This window comes from Pimephales promelas, chromosome 12, assembly GCF_988280905.1.
Source record: "Pimephales promelas chromosome 12, fPimPro1.hap1.1, whole genome shotgun sequence".
NCBI classification, from domain to species: domain Eukaryota; kingdom Metazoa; phylum Chordata; class Actinopteri; order Cypriniformes; family Leuciscidae; genus Pimephales; species Pimephales promelas.
In genome coordinates this window covers 17499201-17518198 of record NC_142780.1, presented here as the reverse complement: position 1 = coordinate 17518198, position 18998 = coordinate 17499201, and the positions used below count along the sequence as shown (strand labels likewise).

Below are 18998 nucleotides of genomic sequence, written 5' to 3'. Positions count from 1 at the left end.
TTTGCCCATTGCATTTCAGCATTTGTTTGGATTAGCACAAAGCACCAACCTGTCTGGAGGGTAAAAAAAAAAAAAAAAACCTGCTTGAACCAGCGCAAGCTGGTTTGCTGTTTTTTTTTTTTTTTTTTTTATCCACTTTTGGATTTTGGATGGATTTAAATGGATTTTGGGCACTTTTCAGTAGGACTTGAAGAGAATGCTGGTCATTTTAAGATTAAGATGGCCAGGTTGAAAGACGTATACCAAGACTTTAACATAAGGCCCCTTAAGTTAAGATTATCAGTAACTAACATTAACCATAGCTTAACAATACATTTGTTACAGAATTTATTATTCTTTGTAAACATTAGTTTGTATGTGAAAAATAAAGGTAGGCGTAGGCTACTTTGATAGTTAATGTTAGACCATTAGTCTAGCTAAATAATATTAAGAGATACGACTTTTGATTTAGATCATGTATTAGTTAATGCTGAAACTAACATTACACGCTTAGGCTAACCAATATCAACTACTGGAATGGAAAGGGTTAATGAATAATTATATTTCAATGCCCAGATTTTTAGAAGATTACTTAAATGTTAGAGATATAAAGAATAAGAAGGATTACTGGAAAACAGTCAGTCTGGGACAACAATTCCCGCTAGCCCGGGGACTTGGGTGCTTTCCAACTCTGTACAGGGCTAGGGTGCGCTTTAAACCACGTGACGAGAAAATCATCCAGTTAAAAATGTTTTAAGGGATTGTTGGGAATATAACAACTAAATTTAACAAGTTTTGGATGGATCATTAATGAGGAAGCAAGAGAAATAGTTAAAGAGGTTAATATTGCCAAATGTGTGTTTTTGCCAGCAATTCCTTATTGGTTTCTTCCAATGCCTTCTATAGATATACAGTTACACAAAGACAAACATAATGAGAAGATTATTTTGGATAGCGTAAAGGTACAAGAATACATCGATCATATATATTATAGTGCCATCCAGATATATACTGATGGCTCAAAGGATCCACACTCTGGAAAAACGTCTGCAGCAGTATTTATAGGCTACCACAATTTAGAGTTATTTTAAAAAGAACATCAGATTACATTTCGGTATTTACATCAGAATTAATAGCAATTATATTAGCATTACAGTGGGCTGAAGAAATTCAGCCAAGCAGATCAGTTATATGCACAGACTCTTTATCGGCAATTGAAAGTATAGCAAGTGGTATTTCTACAGCTAGACAGGACTTAATTTATGAAATATTACAAAGTCTTTTTAGAATCAAACAATTGAGAATCGTTATTAATTTTCTTTGGATACCAGCTCATATGGGGGTGGCAGGAAATGAAGAGGTAGATAGTTTAGCAAAGCAGGCCATATAATTCCAAGAAGTTGATATTAAAATTGCATTAAGTAAGACTAAGATAAAAAGTATAATAGCAAAGGGAATTAGGAAGAAATGGCAGAAGGAATGGGATAGTGGAAATAAGGGTCGGCATCTATACAAAATTCAAGGAACAGTTGGTTCAGTAAGGAAAAATTTTGGTAATAGAAGGAGGGATGTTATAATTTCAAGAATGCGTATTGGCCATTGTTTATTAAATCAAAGTATGGCCAGGATTGGGAAACACCAGACTGGATACTGTGACAAATGCAGTTTAGGAAATATGGAAAGTGTAGAACATGTATTGCTGAAGTGTGAGGCGTATACGAGAGAAAGATTTAAATTATTACAAGAATTAAGAGAAATAGAAATGGAAGATTTGTCTATCAAAGCATTATTAGGGAATGGCCCAAAGCAATTTAAGATATATGAATTATTATTTCATTTTTTAAAGGATACTCATTTAATTAACAGGATTTAGGTCAGTACTACCATAACGTTATCCACACTCCAATCCAGTAGGTGGCGGGAATGCACCATTAAAGTTTGGTTTGCCAACTGCCATTAAACCGGAAAGAAGAAGAAGAAGAAGAAAAACCACGTGACGACGTGAAGCGGAAACAGTCCGTTCTCTCAAAATGTCCGCGGCCGATGAAGACACGTTGCCTCAGGAGGATGACGAGTTTGAGGACATGGAGGCGAGTGGAAGCGACGAGGATGATATGGAGGGAGGTGGACAGAACGGGGACGTAGAGGAAAAAGTTTATGTCCCCGGTCTGGAAGCGCTCCAGCCAGGAGAAGAGCTCGAGATGGACCGCTCCGCTTACCGCATGTATCACGAGTGCCAGACTGGTCAGTTTGCTGAACATCTCCGATCACTTAACATACTACATAGACGAGCACAAGCATGAGGGACTTATTCACAGAAGTAGTTTCCTCTATGCAACATATTGCATACATCTACCAACAAAATAAAGTACTATGGCAATAATGTGTTGTTTTTTTTTGGAAATGTATTAGTGTCGTGGTACAACACTGTCAAGTGTCATTTGTATCACAGTCTGTCTTTTTGTTTGCATATGTGTTAAGAGATGTCTGGGTAACGTCATGTGATCCTAAAGTATATTTCACGTGTATCATTAAAAATGAGAATGTCAGGTAATTAAGTGTAATCTCCTGAAACTATTGTCACAGTATTCTAATGGCTATGTAGCCTTCGTTTTCTCAAAATAACAATAATTGTTTCTGTTATTATTATTATTATTATATTTTGAATTTAGCCATTATTTTTAGGACAATGTACAAACTCTCATTACACTAATGCATTCTGACACTTTTATTTTTGTTATGCTCAATGTCGTAATGCATACTAAAATACTAATTTTGCACAATAAAGCTTCAACGCTAAACAATTATATTAGTCAAAGAAATTGTATTGTCATAAATTGTAATTTTTGTCACATGATAGTGAGAATGGGAATCGGGGGAAATATGCTTGCAAATTAAGATGTTCATCAAACCGATTGTTCTTTGAACAAAATTATTTTTATTTTGTTTCTTACGTTATTATAATTTTTTTATATTCTTAAAATGAGTGAAATACTTATTTTAGTTAGAATGTTTTGAAGCCTTATTACCGTGAATTAAAATAGAGTAACTTTTATGTTAACCAGATGTACCTGTTCTAAAACCATACTTGCTCTCTTCTTAAATGCGCATGTATAATACCGGTAGGTGAACTTCTCTTTCCCCTGCAGGTGCCCCATGTCTGAGTTTTGATGTGGTGCGTGATGGTGAAGGAGAGGGGAGAGAGCAGTTTCCTCTCTCTATGGTGCTTTGTGCTGGAACACAGGCGGACACCGCGTTCAGCAACAGGTAAACTGGCAAAGCTTGTAACTTTTCATTATCTTCAGCAAACATATGATAATAAACTAAACTAAAGATAATAAAATTTCAATCTCTATCCAGGCTTATTGTCATGCGCATGCACAATCTTCATGAAACTGACAAAGAAAAAGATGAAAATGAAAGCAGTGATGGAGAAAGTGATGAAGATGAGGAAGACGAGGATAGGAAACCACAGTTGGAACTGGCCATGATGCCACATTATGGTGGGATCAACAGAGTCAGAGTAAGTCAAGTTGCTTTCCTATAATCTACTTCTTTATAAACACAGCATACAAAGAAACGTAATTTTTCAGTATGCTCTGTTTTAAAGATAATTCTGTAAAATCCAAATAAGATTCAGATCTTGTCAGACAATGTTTTTCATGCTTGTTCAATGTCCCATAAACAATTCTTGCATATACACCTGTGGGACAGTCCTCAAGACACTAACAGTTTACCGGTGGTAGACAAATAAAGTCACAGTTACAATAACAATACATTTAAAGAGACCTTTCTAGTACTGACTCAAGTACAAAACAGACTCAAGAAAGATGCCTGGGGTCCACAAGTATTGTTCTACGGCATGTGTATAAAAGCTTTTAAAATGTCTTAAATGAACTAATCCTATCTTTATCTAAACCCTGTCTGTGAAACCAGGCCTAAAGTTCATTTCTGTTTGTCCATAGTATGTGAAATTTGTTCAGTTTGTCTCAGTTGTTCAATCTTTTTGTGTTCATACAAAAACTGTATTTACACACACACAATTTGGCGTGAAAACAATCTTTTTTGCAGAGTAGATATTAGAAATTGAATCCAGACTAACCAGTTTAATTCTCTCACTCATCTAAAGTGACTATCTTAATACTTGAATAGGTCACCCAGCGAGGGGAACAGGCATTGGCTGCTGTCTGGTCAGAGAAAGGCCAGTTGGAGATTTTTGACCTCCGACCTCAGCTTGAGGCAGTACACAGTTCATCAGTGATGTCAGCTTTTATCAAGCAACAGAAGGAAGCCACGCCCCTTTTCAGTTTTACTGGTCACATGTCAGAAGGATTTGCCATTGATTGGTCACCCAAAGTACCAGGTGGGTAATATGAGGTGTGTTCGACTTGAAGCGGCGCAGTGCAGACCAATTGGTGTATGACATCACCAAAGTACCGTGAGAGCGATTAAGAGAACAGACGGCCATACACAGCCTCTTTAATCCCTCTCGTGGTAGTTTGATGTTATACACTGATCTGTCAAACTATGGATTGTGACTTTACACTGTGTTCCACATTATTATGCAAAGGACTTACCAGTAGGAATTCGGTACAATAGATTGTAGTTTTTCTAAGAAAGTGCCTGTTTGTTTTGTTTCTCATATCTTTTTAGATAACTGGTATCAATCTCAGACAGGTTTAAGTCGTTTTCCAGGTTTTCTTGGGTAAATGGAAACTACTTAAAGAGGTTGTTCCACATTATTAAGCAAGTCTCAGTGCATGCAATATGGGGAGGAAGAATGATCTTTCTGAAGATGAAAAGCGTGAAATGAAAGACTGAGTGGAGATTATCGAACTATCAAAATATTTGTGAGAAATTTAGTGGACCGAAGCACTCGGTCAAATAAAGGCTTATTTAGGAAAGTTTCTGTCGAACAAATTAACTGTATTAAAAGGGCAGCTATAAAAAAATCACTGTTTAGCAGCAAATATGTATTTGCAGGCTGGCAGTTGTGTATAACATTATAAATAAATGAATAGCCATTTTTAAAATGTAATAGAATTCCATACTAGTATTACAACTGATGGTCTGGCCTTTTAATGCAATTCATTTGACTTTTTTGACAGAAACTTTCCTTAAGCCTTTTTCTGACTGAGCACTTCTATGCTTAAAATCAGCTTGACAAAATATGTTCAGTTTCCACAAAATATGAGTTAACATTCCTTTTTCAAGACCTTTTTCAACATCTTTCATGCTTTTTATCTTCAGAAAGATCTTTCTTCCTCCCAGTAGTGCATGAGAACGGTAACTTTGCTCTATAATGTGAAACAACCTCTTTAAGAAGGTTTTCCTGGCAAACTACTGAGATTGATGCCAGTTATCTAAAAAGATGTGAGAAATAAAACAAACACTTTCTTTGTATAACTTAACTAAATATTTATTGTACTGAAATTCCTTTGATATGTCACTTGCGTAATCCTTTGGAACATGGTGCATATGACATACAGAACAGGGTCTTATCTCTATCTAAATTGATTTTTATCGACTAAAGGAACTGCTAAGATTCAAATAATTTAATGTTTACCTACCTTAGGACGCCTGGTAAGCGGCGACTGCAAGAAGAACATTCATGTCTGGGAGCCACAGGAGGGTGGGACTTGGAAGATTGACCAACGGCCTTTCAGCTCACACAGCAAGTCTGTTGAGGACCTACAGTGGTCACCTACTGAAGCCACGGTGTGTCAGTCAACGCAGTGAGATGATATTAATGGATATTGATTAATGGATGTAATTTCTAAATGTGTGTTTCTCTCGCACGCCCAGGTTTTTGCATCGTGCTCAGTGGATCAGTCCATTCGCATTTGGGACTTAAGGGCCCCACCTAATTCTATGCTTTCAGCCAATGAGGCTCATTCTTCAGATGTCAATGTGATCAGCTGGAACCGAACTGAACCATTTATTTTGTCTGGAGGAGATGATGGCCTCCTGAAAGTCTGGGATTTAAGGCAGTTCAAGGTGAGCATGAGAAAGAGCAAACAAATATAAAGGTTTTATTATCCAACTAAAGGAAACGACTAAAGTGAAACCGGTCCGGCTGGGATGATGTGAAGAGACAAACGCAATTGAGGCCATATAAACCCATAACTGCCTGGTATATTGTTCCAGGATGTTTACATTTACATTTATTCATTTAGCTGACGCTTTTTATCCAAAGCGACTTACAAGTGCTATGTATGTCTGAGGTTGCACGCCTCTGGAGCAACTAGGTGGTTAAAGGGTTAGTTCACCCAAAAATGAAAATTCTGTCAGTATTTACTCACCCTCATGTTGTTTCAAACCTCTATGTGTTTATTTGTTCTGCTGAACACAAAGGAAGATATTTGGAAGAATGTTTTAATCAAACAGATCTCAATCCCCATTGACTACCATAGTACTACCATTTGTGTATAGCAGAACAAATAAACACATAGAGGTTTGGAACAACATGAGGATGAGTAAATACTGACAGAATTTTCATTTTTGGGTGAACTAACCCTTTAAGTGTCTTGCTCAGCGACACATTGGTGTCTTATCCATTGTGCCATCACCACCCCACTGGAGGGAGGTTGTTTGGAACAACCTACCTGCAAACTACAGTACTGTGAAAAGTTATAGACACCTGTGAAAAATGCTGTTAAGTTTGGATATTTTCAAATATATAGCTGTAGCATTTCTGAAGGAAAAAAACCCTCTTATGCCCACCACTAAGGCTGCAATTACATTAATATTGTAAAATATTATTTCAATTCTAAATTTCAGTTTTATATATTGTGATTATTATAGCTGTATTTTTAGCTGTCATTACTCCAGTCTTCAGTGTCTCATGATCCTTCAGAAATCTTTTTAACATGATGATTTGGTGCACATAAAAAATGTCTTACTGTTATTAAAACGGCTTGTTGCTTAATGTTTTAGTGGGAAACATTATACATTCTTTTCCAGGATAAATTTCTCTTCCTGGTTGAATATAAAGGTACAAAAGAACAGTATTTATTTAACATAGAAATCTCTTATAACATTAGAAAAATATCTAAGTTTTGATCTATTTAATTGTTTTTTGGTAAATTAAAGAAAAATGTTTCTTGAGTTTTTACTGGTAGTGTGTAGATATGTGTTTTTTTACTGATCACGTGGATTTTTTTTCCCTTCAGTCTGGACATCCAGTGGCCAGTTTTAAGCAGCACAGTGCACCCGTGACGTCGGTCCAGTGGAGCCCTGTTGACTCTAGTGTGTTTGCCGCCTCTGGAGCTGATGATGTCATCAGCCAATGGGATCTGTCAGTGGAATCATGTGACGTGGGAGAACAGGCAGATGGCTTAAAACAGCTACCACCACAACTACTGTTCCTTCACCAGGGCCAGAAAGAAGTGAAGGAGGTCCACTGGCACCCACAGATTCCTGGAGTTCTCATTTCCACAGCACTGTCAGGATTCAACATCTTCAGAACAATTTCTGTTTAACTCTTTCTATGTGTGTGTGTGTGTGTGTGTGTGTGTGAGTGAAACAGACAGATTTGTTTCAGGCATAAATGGTGTGCATGTGTATAATTTTTAATGTACATATAGAAGGATGAATGGAACATCTTGGTATGCATGACTTGTATGCATTTCTGTCATTTTCCCACCCTTTTCTTGTGGAACCGATTTTTCAACTTCTTGAGACAGAAATTATGTAATTGTATGTGACAAATTACTAATTCGTTAAAACTCTGTTCTGAATCAAGTGTATTGGTTGTCTGTCAACTTTGTTTGTTTATTTTACAACCAGCAAATTTTCCAAAGAGCCACTTCTCCTTGGAAATCTGTTGAGTAAAAAAAAAAAAAAGTTTAGAATTATTTTCTCAGGCAAATTATTGGACCTAATGGGAAAATGTTTCGGTCTGAAAGTAGACTGCAGGTTTTTATTAAGGTTCATTTTCAAAAACCACAGTAGCTTTTTCACATATTATAATAAACAGGAAAATGTATTGTTAGTTCTTATTTCTTCAGGAAAAAATTTAGAAAACTCCTCAATTTCTTCTTTATGTTTTGCACAAAACTATTTTTAGAGAACTGGGGGAAATCTAGTAAGTCTAACTACAAAAAATTGTGTTCTATGCAAATCTTGAATTCAAACAAGTTTTAAATACAATTTAGGTTTTTATGCAGCCAATGAGTGCTCTGAATTTTCCCTAAAGGCTCAAATGAAAACTGATGTCTTATGAATTCAGTGATTCTTGATGGAAAGGGGAAATGGTTAATATGAAAGGATGCCCTCCAGTGTAAGTATGAAGAAATAGCTTGTTTATAATTTCAACAAATTTCTTTAAAAAAACTTGGAATGTTTTGCAAGTACTCCACTTCTAGCAATTGTTTTTACTTTTGATATTTGGTTGACACAATTCTTGACTAGTGGTCATGATTGTGGCATTTGTAGATGGAGAAAAAAAATCCAAGACGTATCATAGAATTATTCTGAAAAGTTGTTAATAAAAATCTATCCATTCATCCACCTACATAAAAACAAACATCAGGAAAAGATAAAGATAGTAAAGTATTCATTTATTTACCTGATTTTAAAATAAAAAAAATATTTATATCAATAAAAATAGCATTACAGAAATTCATTTACCTTCCATCAGCACATTCTAAGAATACAAAATGCCAGATGGCAGTTTTATAAAACTTTACACATTTTGGTCTATACATTATTTCAATTGGCAGAGTGGTTTTGAGTGTAAAATAACTACTGATTGTCCGTTATAGTATTCAAATCATACAAATGTGGAAGCTAGATAAAAGCGATTGCTTTAAAAAAAAATAAACCCAACCTATTAAAGCTTTTCATGCTTCCCTTTATGAATCTGGTCAACCTACATGATCAACCAGAATATGAGTTTTGTTTTTCATTCACAGTTTAAAAACTATGCGTTTAGCACTTGTTAAGCTTTAAGACTATTTTGTAGTGTGTAACTATATTGTGTGCTTTTCATTTTTACACTTTTTAAGAGACTCCAAAAACAAAAAGCAGTCTGATTGCTTATTGCATTTTAGGATATGCATGTATGTATGTATGTATGTATGTATGCATATGTAATAATGAAAACTCCCAGGAGAAAATTCCAGCATTTGTGAATGCGTTCAGCAACTTCCCACAAAAAGAAAAGCTTCTTCGCTGGCTTTTCAGTGACACCAAGCAAGACAAATATGGAAAACATCTTCAGTGTCTTCTGTAAGGCACTGTATATAACCATAATATAAACAATAATTAATATGGTGTTTGGCTTAAAAAAAAAGAGTCTGTACTGCAGGTATTCACTCTCCATTGAGATTAAAGCTGTATCCAGTTAACTGAAGAAGGTAAAGTGTCCAACAACAGTACTAATAAGTTGAAATATTAAACCGTTTTATATACCTTGGGAATATATGCAGAAAATTGTCCTTGGGTTGTTCTTTAAGACGATAGACCATGGCCGTGGGAGACTCTCAAAATTTGTACTTACAAAATCCAATAAAAAGACAAACCGTAAGATTGTCTTTCTTTCATAAAATAGACTTGAAACTGAGCAAACACCATCGTAAACTTCAAAAGTGTGGAAAAGAGAGTTCCAAATAGTCCAGTTATTACCTCAAGAAGGACATTTTCATTATTTCTCTGCGTTTGGATTTTTTTTAAAGTATGATTCTGTCCACAAGTCATCATGATCCATAAATTCTGCTAATGACTTATTTTTGGTCCTCAAATCGCTCGCTATGTCCTCTTATAGGCCAATCTCATCATCAAACTCGTCCTCAAAAGTGTATCCTTGTTCTCCATTGACACCCTCCTCCTCTGAATCTGTTTCTGAAAGATGTTGGTTTTCTCTCCTCCGGTCCAACGGTGAGACTCCCTCATATTCTGAGCTCATTGAGGAAGAGGTGCTTGGAGAGTTGTCCTCCTTCCGATTAACCATCTCTGCTTGTCTTGGGTCTTTGTCATAAACTATTCTTCCACTAATCTCCTGCATCTCCTTATTTGGTCTCAAGCTCATTTCTTCTTCACCTTCCACGTCTAGCCCCTCAATTGCTTCCTGCCGGCCGATGATCTCATCACGCTTGTCGCTGAATCGCACTTTAGGCCTGAGCCCTTTTGATTTCACGCCATTCATCTCGTTCAATTGCTCATCTTGTTGGCTCACCTCTTTGGTCACGCTTTCCATTCTCATCCTCTCATTCAACTCATTGGCAGCACTCCTTGGCGACATCATCCCATCTCTTGTGCTCTTGCTGGGACTAAACACCTCTTCGCTGTCTTTGTGAAAACCCATGGTCAGTCCATCCATCACTCCCAGCACATCTCCTAAAATCGAAGGCCCTAAATCGAAGTCGAGGTCAAAGGAGGAAACTGAATCGGCGTGCCGGAGCTCACTTGGACCGATATCTTCTTCGGCATATTCAGTATCATTATTATGGTTCATCTGAATGTCTGCGGTCTCTACAGTGGCTTCCCCGACTGGTTGCTCAGAGTTGGGATTAGGACCAGAGGGGCCATGGCTGGACAGGAACGAGGTGTCACCAAAAGCGTCTCCACCACGACCAATATGCATGGTGTGACGAAAATCCCCCAAGGGAGCAGAGATCATGGTGGGGTCCAGACGAGGGGTTCGAGATGATTTGTGGAGTGGCATGGTAGCAACTGAGGGAAAGAATATTGCAAAGTAAGATTAAGGGAAAGATGTAATAAAAACATTTATAGCCATTATATGATATTTTATAAAACGGATAGTTCTGGTTCTTGATTCAGATGGGTTGAGCCGCGTTCGAAGCCGTTATAAATTACCTAACAAACATACACCTGTGACCGCATTACATTAGTATTACTACACAACAGCCGTTTGTGATTCTTTGTTGCTGCATGTGTTGCTTGGCAACCTCTTTGGAACTAAACTGCTTGGCGAAGGAATAAATGTGTTATTGTTGCTGGTATTTATTTTATGAATAAAAATATTAAAATGAATATTTTTATGGAGTAACTGTTTTATAAAAGCAATAAGTCCCTTGAAGCAGTGTTTTACATGCATTACTAAATCTCATTTATTCTCAATATATATATACATACTTTAATCTCAATATAAACTGTAATAAAATATAATAACACAGTAAAACATTATGATCAAAAAGTTGACAACATAATGTTTTTACATTGCTTTAACTCATCAAAATAAGTTTATATATTTTTAACTTTTTTTATAAGTAGCTAGGCTAATACAAGATTCAAATATTTTTTAAGTCAGTTTAATGTCATTTAAGTTGAAATTACTTAAACAACCAACTTGATTGTACTTAAAAATTTAAGGCAGCAACTTTTTGTTTTACAGTGAATAACATCTTATCTGCTGGTATTATATTATAATTATTTGATGTTGCTTGATATCCACATTTCTAAATCCCCTAAAATCATAAATATAATATCAGATTGTATACACTTTTATTTCTTATATTATGGTTAATTATAATGTAATGTTGCTTGTTATAGACATTCCTACATTTCTTTCCTCAGACTGTTTTCTCTGTAAAAGCTGAAGTTGCTCAACTGCTGGGACTCAACTGCTCCGTTTTGGGTGAGGTAAGATTAGACCCACGTTCTTCAATTTGTATATTTGCGGATTTTATCAATAAACATGTATGAAATCATTATGTTGCACAAAAAGGAGCTATGATTGAGAAAATGTAGTGAAAAAAGAGGAGGTGACAGACGCCAAATCCAAGCTCGGACTTGTATGTGAAGAGCGTGCTTAAATGCATTCTTGCCTCGAGCACTCTCGCGAGGTTGAGACCTTTTTTTTTTACAGTCTGTGTTTGAGACGCAAAGTCTGAGAAACATAAATGTGGCCACGGTTAGTCTATATCTTTTTAACACTTAAATCGATTAGTTAATTGACAAACTGAAATGTCACTCGTTTCTGGAGGGAGCCTACACCTCTTAAGCCCAGGGATAGTTTCTAATACTACAAAATTAACCCCCCCCCCCCCCCCTTAACATTTAATAATTAAATAAAAGCTATATATATATATATATATATATATAGAGAGAGAGAGAGAGAGAGAGAGAGAGAGAGAGAGAGAGAGAGAGAGAGAGAGCCATAGTCCTAACCATAGACTGGTCCTAACCTTTTCATAAACAACTGCAACAGCTGGAAAGGGTATTAGTTCTAGTCGTCTTTACCAGATCTATTTGCCACGGGTTTACCAACGATATAAAGTAAAATAAATCATAGGTTTAACGTACTTTCTGAAAACACCTTTATACACATTTTATAAACATTCGATGAAAACGAAATAAAGTCATTTCAGCAACTTACCAGCAATGATATTAAAATTTAAGCAGAAGACCTGCCTGTTGCCCAGGAAAGCGTCGCCCTGCCCAATGAAGCTGTAATAGAGCAAAAATCAACGTGTGTTGAAAAATCAAATAGTATTTTTATTTTAATGCAATGAAGGTCTCTGAAAGTGGGAGTAACTGCAAAAGTTACGCGCCCAACGGAGTTACCGAATCGGTTTCCTTTAAAACGATGGAATTAGACTTACTTTGATCACCGTGTGCTTGTCAACGGGATTGTACCTATTTGCTCCAGTTTTAACCAAATTATTCTTTATATATCGCTTTCCTTCTTTTACAGACTTTTCTGGCGTCGCTCTTCTCTACGATATTTCTTTTTTTTCCTTTAGGGATGGGCAAGGAAGTGACGTGAGTTTTACATGGGAGCGCTTTGGCAACAGCTGTAATAATGAATGAAAGTGCAGCGCTGCCTATGCATTGTTTTCATTTCAGAATGATTTCACATGAGTTTTCCTTTTGAATTTTAAACCTCACTCAAGTGTAGAATCATGAGTAAAGGTGTTAGGGTTGAACAAGTGAAAAATTAAAAGCTGACCAAGGTAAAAGGTCATCTAAAAACGTAATGAATTTTTATTTTATTTTTAAAGTGAGGAGACTATTTGAAATATAAGAGCTATTGTCATACCTTTGTGTAGGACTGTTTGTACATTGTGTGTTTGAGTTTATTGCCATGGGTGAATCACAATGAAAACACATTTTGGAATCCCGTCTGTCAACATTTTGAACAGAGCTTGTCGAAGCAGAACCTGTTCTAATGCTCTGTTTTATTTTTGTATCATGCATGGGCCTATCACTTTCACCATCTATATTATAATAGAAGTAAAAATCCATAGTGTAAGTTTGATTTCTTTTGAAAAGCGAAACAATAGAAACATTTGGGAGAATTGAACAGTTTATTCATCCTTTAGACAAAATGTAAAAATGGGCCTTTATAAATTTTATATATATAGGCCTAGTCTATAAATTATATATAAACATTTTGTATCATATTTGATGCATCAGGCTTTTATGGCATGTATCATATTCTGATGATGGATCTCCATATTCTCAGTATCATGGGCCACATATTATCCTATGAGATCATACTGAGAAGATGGAGAACATCAGAATATGGAGTTTTTAGGATTAAGATGACATTTTGATTTTAATTTGAATCAATGAGTATAACTACTTACATAAAATACATATCAGTTATCACTCAATATCTACCAATAATATGTCTAAAAAAATATGATATTTAAATGTTTAGTTTAATAAAAAAATAGAGAAATGTTATTGTTATTGAGAGTTCCTCAAAAGCTTGCATTTTAAATTCGATACATACATAAAAAAACAAGGAAAAAAATAAACTATTAGTAGCCTATTATTATTATTATGTTTACTTTTTCACATGGGCTAAGATTTCAAAGGACAGGTGACGTAAAGGGATACATAGGCCTATTTACAATACTAAAATGCCTTTTACTTGCTAAAAAAAAGTATGAATTATCAATTAGAGGACAGAAAGTTGTAGTTATACAACAGGTTTTTCAGCAAAGTTTTAATTTTGTTGACAGTTTAAATTCCTTTCATGCATCAAATATGATGCCAAAGAGTTAAGAAAACTAAGATCTTTGAATGAATTGTAGATTAAAGGCTACAACTGACATTCTTTCTCCTTTGGTGGCCTACATATCCTGCCTGGAAAGAGAATTCAAGGATGCTGCAGCTGAGCCATGAATCACATCACATCACTTCCTCTTTCTTAGCACAGCTTATTTCACACACTATCACTGTGGTTACTAATACAATGATGAATGGCTGGAAGTGTTGTCAGTGTATGAGGTCACATATAAAACCCATCATTACTGAAGGAGTGGTTCACTGGATTAGAGAATATCCATATACAATAATGAAACAAAATCCAGCTACTTTTATATTTACAATGCCAAAATAAGTCTGAACAGTAGGCTCTATTTATACATGGATTTATATTTGCTCCCCAGTGAATTCTCTATCTTTTGAATGGAATACTTACCTTTAGTGCTGCACTCTGTGAGTAAATGTTAAGGGATAAAAAAAAGTCTGTGGAGTCAAGAAGTGTAGGCTACTTACATTTGAAGTGCAATGAATGCAGCACAGTAGATCTCTTTAATACCAGCACGCATAAATATTTATTCATCACTTGTCAGACCTACACACTAACAAAAAGCGTTCCAGAAGTTCCTATCTTATGTAACCATTCTTATGAAAATGTTGCCATCCAGTGGTTGGATTAGCATATACGGTTTCCTATAAATTAATCTGATGACACTAAATTAAAGCTAGTGTACTTTACTAAACTGAATTGAAGCTAATTATATAAACTTAATAAAATGTGCTTTGTAGCCTTTAAAAAATAAAAAATAAATAAAGGACGCCCTCGGAGACTTTTAATTTGAAAATTCAGCTAAGATCAGCACGCATGCGCAGTTTTATGGTGTTGCTGCCAGTTGTGTACGTCGAAGGATGTCTGACAACGCAGAATCTCCTACAGAAAATCAAAAAGATGAACCATCGATACAACAAACTGCCACTGAACACATTGGATTATCGGATGAGAAGAAAAAGAGTATGAGTTATATACATGACCTGAGAAACTGTTATAAATTAATTGCTAAAGGCTGCTGCAGTGTTTATTTCGGCAGGTCATCAGCGATCTACTTCCGTGATTTCGCAAAGATTGATAGCTCTGCCAGCCAATGAACATCCCGTTTGTATGTAGGCAGCCAATGGCTGGCAAGCAGGCATGTGCTTCTTTACCATGAAAGTGTTTGTAAGAGTTGTATTATTGTTAAGATTTTTTTTCGGCATAATCGTTATTTTAATTAACCGAATGGCCTAAAATATTCTTGTACAATCATTCAACAACAGATGACAAGATAATACAGAGTATTATAATAATCACAATTTATTGTGAAGTTGGGAACCCAATGGTGGAGCCTATGGCTATATCGCACCGTAAAAATGTATTTATTATATAAAGTTTTATTGCAGTTTTATTGTTTTAGAATAATTATTGATTAATAAGGTAATATACCGATAGATTTCAATATAACTTATACATTACTTTACTTGCTTTAAATTTTTACAAACAAAGTAGTTTGTTTGACATCAGAAAGTTATTAGCTGGCCCTTGTGAAAATATGCTGTTCATTTTATTGGGTGTCTCACTTTATATTAGGTGTCTGTCTTTAGCTGTTATGTATGTCTTGCATACTTGCATAAAAATACTTTTTAGGTACAGTGTAATCATTGTTTTATGTTGTATTGCAAAACACTTTTGCTGGTATTGAGGCGGGATATGGGGAAGGTTTGGTACAGGTTTGATGGTCTGGTTTTGTTTAAGGGTAAATAAGGACACTGTCAGCAGTTTAATTATAGATGTAATTAGACTAATTACAGCTGTAATTACATTCATTTTCCTTTTTAAATATAAGTTCAATGTAAAACATGTATGTACACAATAAACCGAAAAAATGCATGTAAAAGTTACTAGTAGTTAATGACACATAATGTAATGTTGGACTGTGTGTTTGTTTGTTTTAAGAGTACATTTTCGTGTTTCGTAACACACTTAAGTACACTGTTAAAAAAGCAATCTGTAATAAGTTCAGCTTCTTTATAAGTATGGCCCACAGATGTTTTCTGAATATGTTGTGAATTATTTTGTCCTCATTTTATCTTTCAGTTGATGTGCTGTTAAAGGCTGTCGGTGATACGCCCATCATGAAGACCAAAAAATGGTCAGTGGAGAAAGGAAGGACCGTACAGTCACTCGCTCAATTCATCTCACGCTTTCTCAAACTGGAGCCTAGTGAACAACTGGTATGTTATTCACCCCACCATTAAAAAGCATTATTAAAGCAGAGTGGGCTCTCCCTCCTCTGCCAGACCACTGTGCCATCAACAAAAGAACACAACCACTCATTTTTCCCAGTTTGAAAGATAGTCTTAAAGATATTCATATAGAGACAATTTTACATAGAGAGATAATTTTCACCATCAAGAAGGTGAATGTTGAGACAGAAGAGTCCAGTAGGTGGCAATACGCAACTGTGCATATATTGTACAGTTGTTGTACAGAGCGATACAAAACAACACGCCAAGAACAGTAAACAAAGCAGTATATCATTCTCCGTTGTTTTTTTTTTCTTGGTTCTTGTTTAACTTTAGCACACAAGCTACTTTTCTTCCTCTATCCCTCTGAGTGAACATCCTGTAAATGACACGACTCAGTGTTGGCCTATGATATCCTCTAAAGAGCCTGGAAAAGCAATTGTGTCAAACGTGCCCTTCTGCGCTCATCCGGTTGAGTTAGTGTGCTTTTGAAAGCTGTGCGGACACGGGAAATGGAAAATTGAAGTACGCTCAGGCCTTAAGACTGGTGCAAGGGAACAGGTCTGAAAAAGGCCATGCCATTTCCATGCGAGTTATCCGTGGGCTTATTTTTTTTTTTACTCGTATGCTTCCCGTTGTCCAACACAATATTTGACGGCCATTTTAAGGGCTGTCTTAATCCAAAATCCGCAAAAACCAGGGAGCATCAATGCTCACTATGCTCCCTTACTGGAAAATTCGTCAAATTTCTGAAGCACAAAACATGAAACGCACAAGCCAACTGAATAAATATAATGACAATAGAAGATTTGAAAAGACAAACCGTTTTTTATTTATTTATATGTTAGCATAAACGCACATCGCTAGACAGGTAGTGAACAGATCTAGTTAGCATTTATTAATATTCACCTGAAATTTTGCAAGATTGCAACATTCTACAATGTTGTACTTTGGCATTGTATGTAGTCATGTTGCCGGAAATTGCGTTATCACTGTACCAATGTGTAGCGAACCAGGGTCCTTACCAGCAGCCGGATTTATGTACACAACATACTGATTCACAAGCCGGGGAGCTGATTGAGACACACCCTTGGTCAGGTGAATCAGGTGTGTTTGATTGGGGAGATGTCAATTATTAAATACCCCTACGTGTCTGATGGTGGTAATGGAGTCCTACCTGTCGTGACATTCCCTACTCTGCCTTCTCTTGTAAAATAACATTTCTATTGTAAAATCTACAAACGGTCACCAACAAAAGTATTGTTAGCCTTAAAACACATTGAAGATTAGCAGACTGTCGATTTATTAAATATAAGCTATTTCCTCACAATACAGTGAAGCCTCTCTCATTGACATCCAAAGGCCTCTTGTGTCCTTTTCTGCGTTTTTTTTTTTTTTTTTTTTGGACTAAAGTCACAGGCTTGCCTTCAAAGGGCTTTTTCTAAACTCTGCAGTGCTGTGTACTCTGGGATCAGAGTTCATTCACTATGCTATTGGGCCCTGGCCCTCAGTTGAGAACCACTGCTTTAGATCTACATTCGTGGACAATACATTTTGCTGTTCTCATAAATGTTTAATAAATACATTTGAATGAACCTTTTTATTAATAAATACACAAACATATATATATGAAGAGTTCAGATGCAAAAGCCTCTAAATGCCATTTGAAATTTTCTTCTTTAATGATGATTTTTATCAAACTTGTATATTTAAGTTCAGTAATTTCACTTAAATAACAATTAATAGGTAATCATCATTGCCATTTAAGTGAAATCACTGAACTTAAATATACTTAGAGGCACTTAGAGGCTTTTGCATCTGAACTCTTCATATATATATATATATATATATATAGGTGTGTGTGTGTGTGTGTGTGTGTTTGTATGTTTAATTTATGTGATTTTTCTCATAAGTAATTGCATTTATGAACCAATCAAATTAATTTTTAATCATGAATTCAAACAGAAAAAATAATTATGAGATGAAGTAGTTTTTTTCTTATTGCTCTTCTGTACTGAATGCTTTACCTTTATTTTCTGCTCTTCCACCAGTTCATTTATGTCAATCAGTCATTTGCTCCATCACCAGACCAAGAAGTGGGTGTGCTTTTTGAGGTATGTTTTTGTATGTGTGTGTGTTTGCCAAATCCTCTGCCCTCCTCTGGCTTTTTAAGGAAATTGAAAGTAGACCAATTGGTTGCACTTCCTTTGAATGTGTCCTAGTCACAGTGTAATTATACATTTCAAAAGTATAGAGTAATATCAATTAACATGTACTTACTATAGGGTTAGTATTAAAAGCTGGGTATGGTTTAGTTGGAGTAATTATTCATGATTTACTGTCATTACTACAGTCATGTAGCAATGTTTTGCTGACACATCAGAAGACTTGAAACTAGCAACAGTCCTCTATATGCTAGTGACTATTTCTGTTTTTAACATGACCTGTGTAATGCTGTATAATGAACATAATAGGTCAATGCAATTTTGATGGGATTTCTGTGAAGGAACGACGTGTTTATCGGATTTAATTGGTAAACCTTGTTCTTCTACTCTGTTTTACAGTGTTTTGGAAGTGATGGGAAACTAGTTCTGCATTACTGCAAGTCCCAGGCCTGGGGATGAGCGTGCAGCTCTCTTTCCCCCCGTGTCCGCCTTCTGTACACACGCAGTAACAAAAACATCCCATACGTATCATCATTGTTTTTATAACTTGTACATTTTTCATGTCTTGTTGTTTTGTAAATAATAAAGTGTAAATAATATTATGAAGCAATGCATCAT

General features: G+C 35.7%; 3 protein-coding genes across 3 annotated transcripts; 2 read left to right on the top strand and 1 right to left on the bottom strand.

The window, feature by feature from the left end:
• The first annotated feature begins 1968 nt into the window (after positions 1–1968).
• Positions 1969–7722, top strand: grwd1 (glutamate-rich WD repeat containing 1). Its single transcript, XM_039659135.2, has 7 exons — positions 1969–2223; positions 3129–3246; positions 3340–3502; positions 4132–4342; positions 5555–5697; positions 5785–5976; positions 7152–7722. The coding sequence occupies exons 1-7, from the start codon at positions 2010–2012 to the stop codon at positions 7458–7460; spliced, it is 1350 nt and encodes a 449-aa protein (XP_039515069.1). The 5' UTR covers positions 1969–2009; the 3' UTR covers positions 7461–7722.
• A 1884-nt stretch (positions 7723–9606) lies between these two features.
• On the bottom strand, positions 9607–12684 carry cdc42ep5 (CDC42 effector protein 5). Its single transcript, XM_039659136.2, has 3 exons — positions 12546–12684; positions 12320–12390; positions 9607–10653 (listed from the first exon to the last, which is right to left on the bottom strand). The coding sequence occupies exon 3, from the start codon at positions 10643–10645 to the stop codon at positions 9740–9742; it is 906 nt and encodes a 301-aa protein (XP_039515070.1). The 5' UTR covers positions 10646–10653; positions 12320–12390; positions 12546–12684; the 3' UTR covers positions 9607–9739.
• Positions 12685–14786: 2102 nt separating this feature from the next.
• On the top strand, positions 14787–18990 carry atg12 (ATG12 autophagy related 12 homolog (S. cerevisiae)). Its single transcript, XM_039659637.2, has 4 exons — positions 14787–14947; positions 16067–16203; positions 18267–18329; positions 18780–18990. Exons 1-4 carry the CDS (start codon positions 14845–14847, stop codon positions 18837–18839), a joined length of 363 nt encoding a protein of 120 aa, XP_039515571.1. The 5' UTR covers positions 14787–14844; the 3' UTR covers positions 18840–18990.
• The last annotated feature ends 8 nt before the right edge of the window (positions 18991–18998 follow it).

What these genes read in the sequence shown, in the direction of transcription:
- cdc42ep5 (XM_039659136.2), bottom strand. Translation starts at nt 10,645, where the DNA reads ATGCCACTCCACAAATCATCTCGAACCCCTCGTCTGGACCCCACCATG.
- atg12 (XM_039659637.2), top strand. Translation starts at nt 14,845, where the DNA reads ATGTCTGACAACGCAGAATCTCCTACAGAAAATCAAAAAGATGAACCA. An exon ending in ATCGGATGAGAAGAAAAAGA is followed by an intron (nt 14,948 to 16,066) that starts GTATGAGTTATA and finishes TTTATCTTTCAG; the next exon opens with TTGATGTGCTGTTAAAGGCT. An exon ending in AAGTGGGTGTGCTTTTTGAG is followed by an intron (nt 18,330 to 18,779) that starts GTATGTTTTTGT and finishes TCTGTTTTACAG; the next exon opens with TGTTTTGGAAGTGATGGGAA.
- grwd1 (XM_039659135.2), top strand. Translation starts at nt 2,010, where the DNA reads ATGTCCGCGGCCGATGAAGACACGTTGCCTCAGGAGGATGACGAGTTT. An exon ending in GTATCACGAGTGCCAGACTG is followed by an intron (nt 2,224 to 3,128) that starts GTCAGTTTGCTG and finishes TTTCCCCTGCAG; the next exon opens with GTGCCCCATGTCTGAGTTTT. An exon ending in GGGATTTAAGGCAGTTCAAG is followed by an intron (nt 5,977 to 7,151) that starts GTGAGCATGAGA and finishes TTTTCCCTTCAG; the next exon opens with TCTGGACATCCAGTGGCCAG.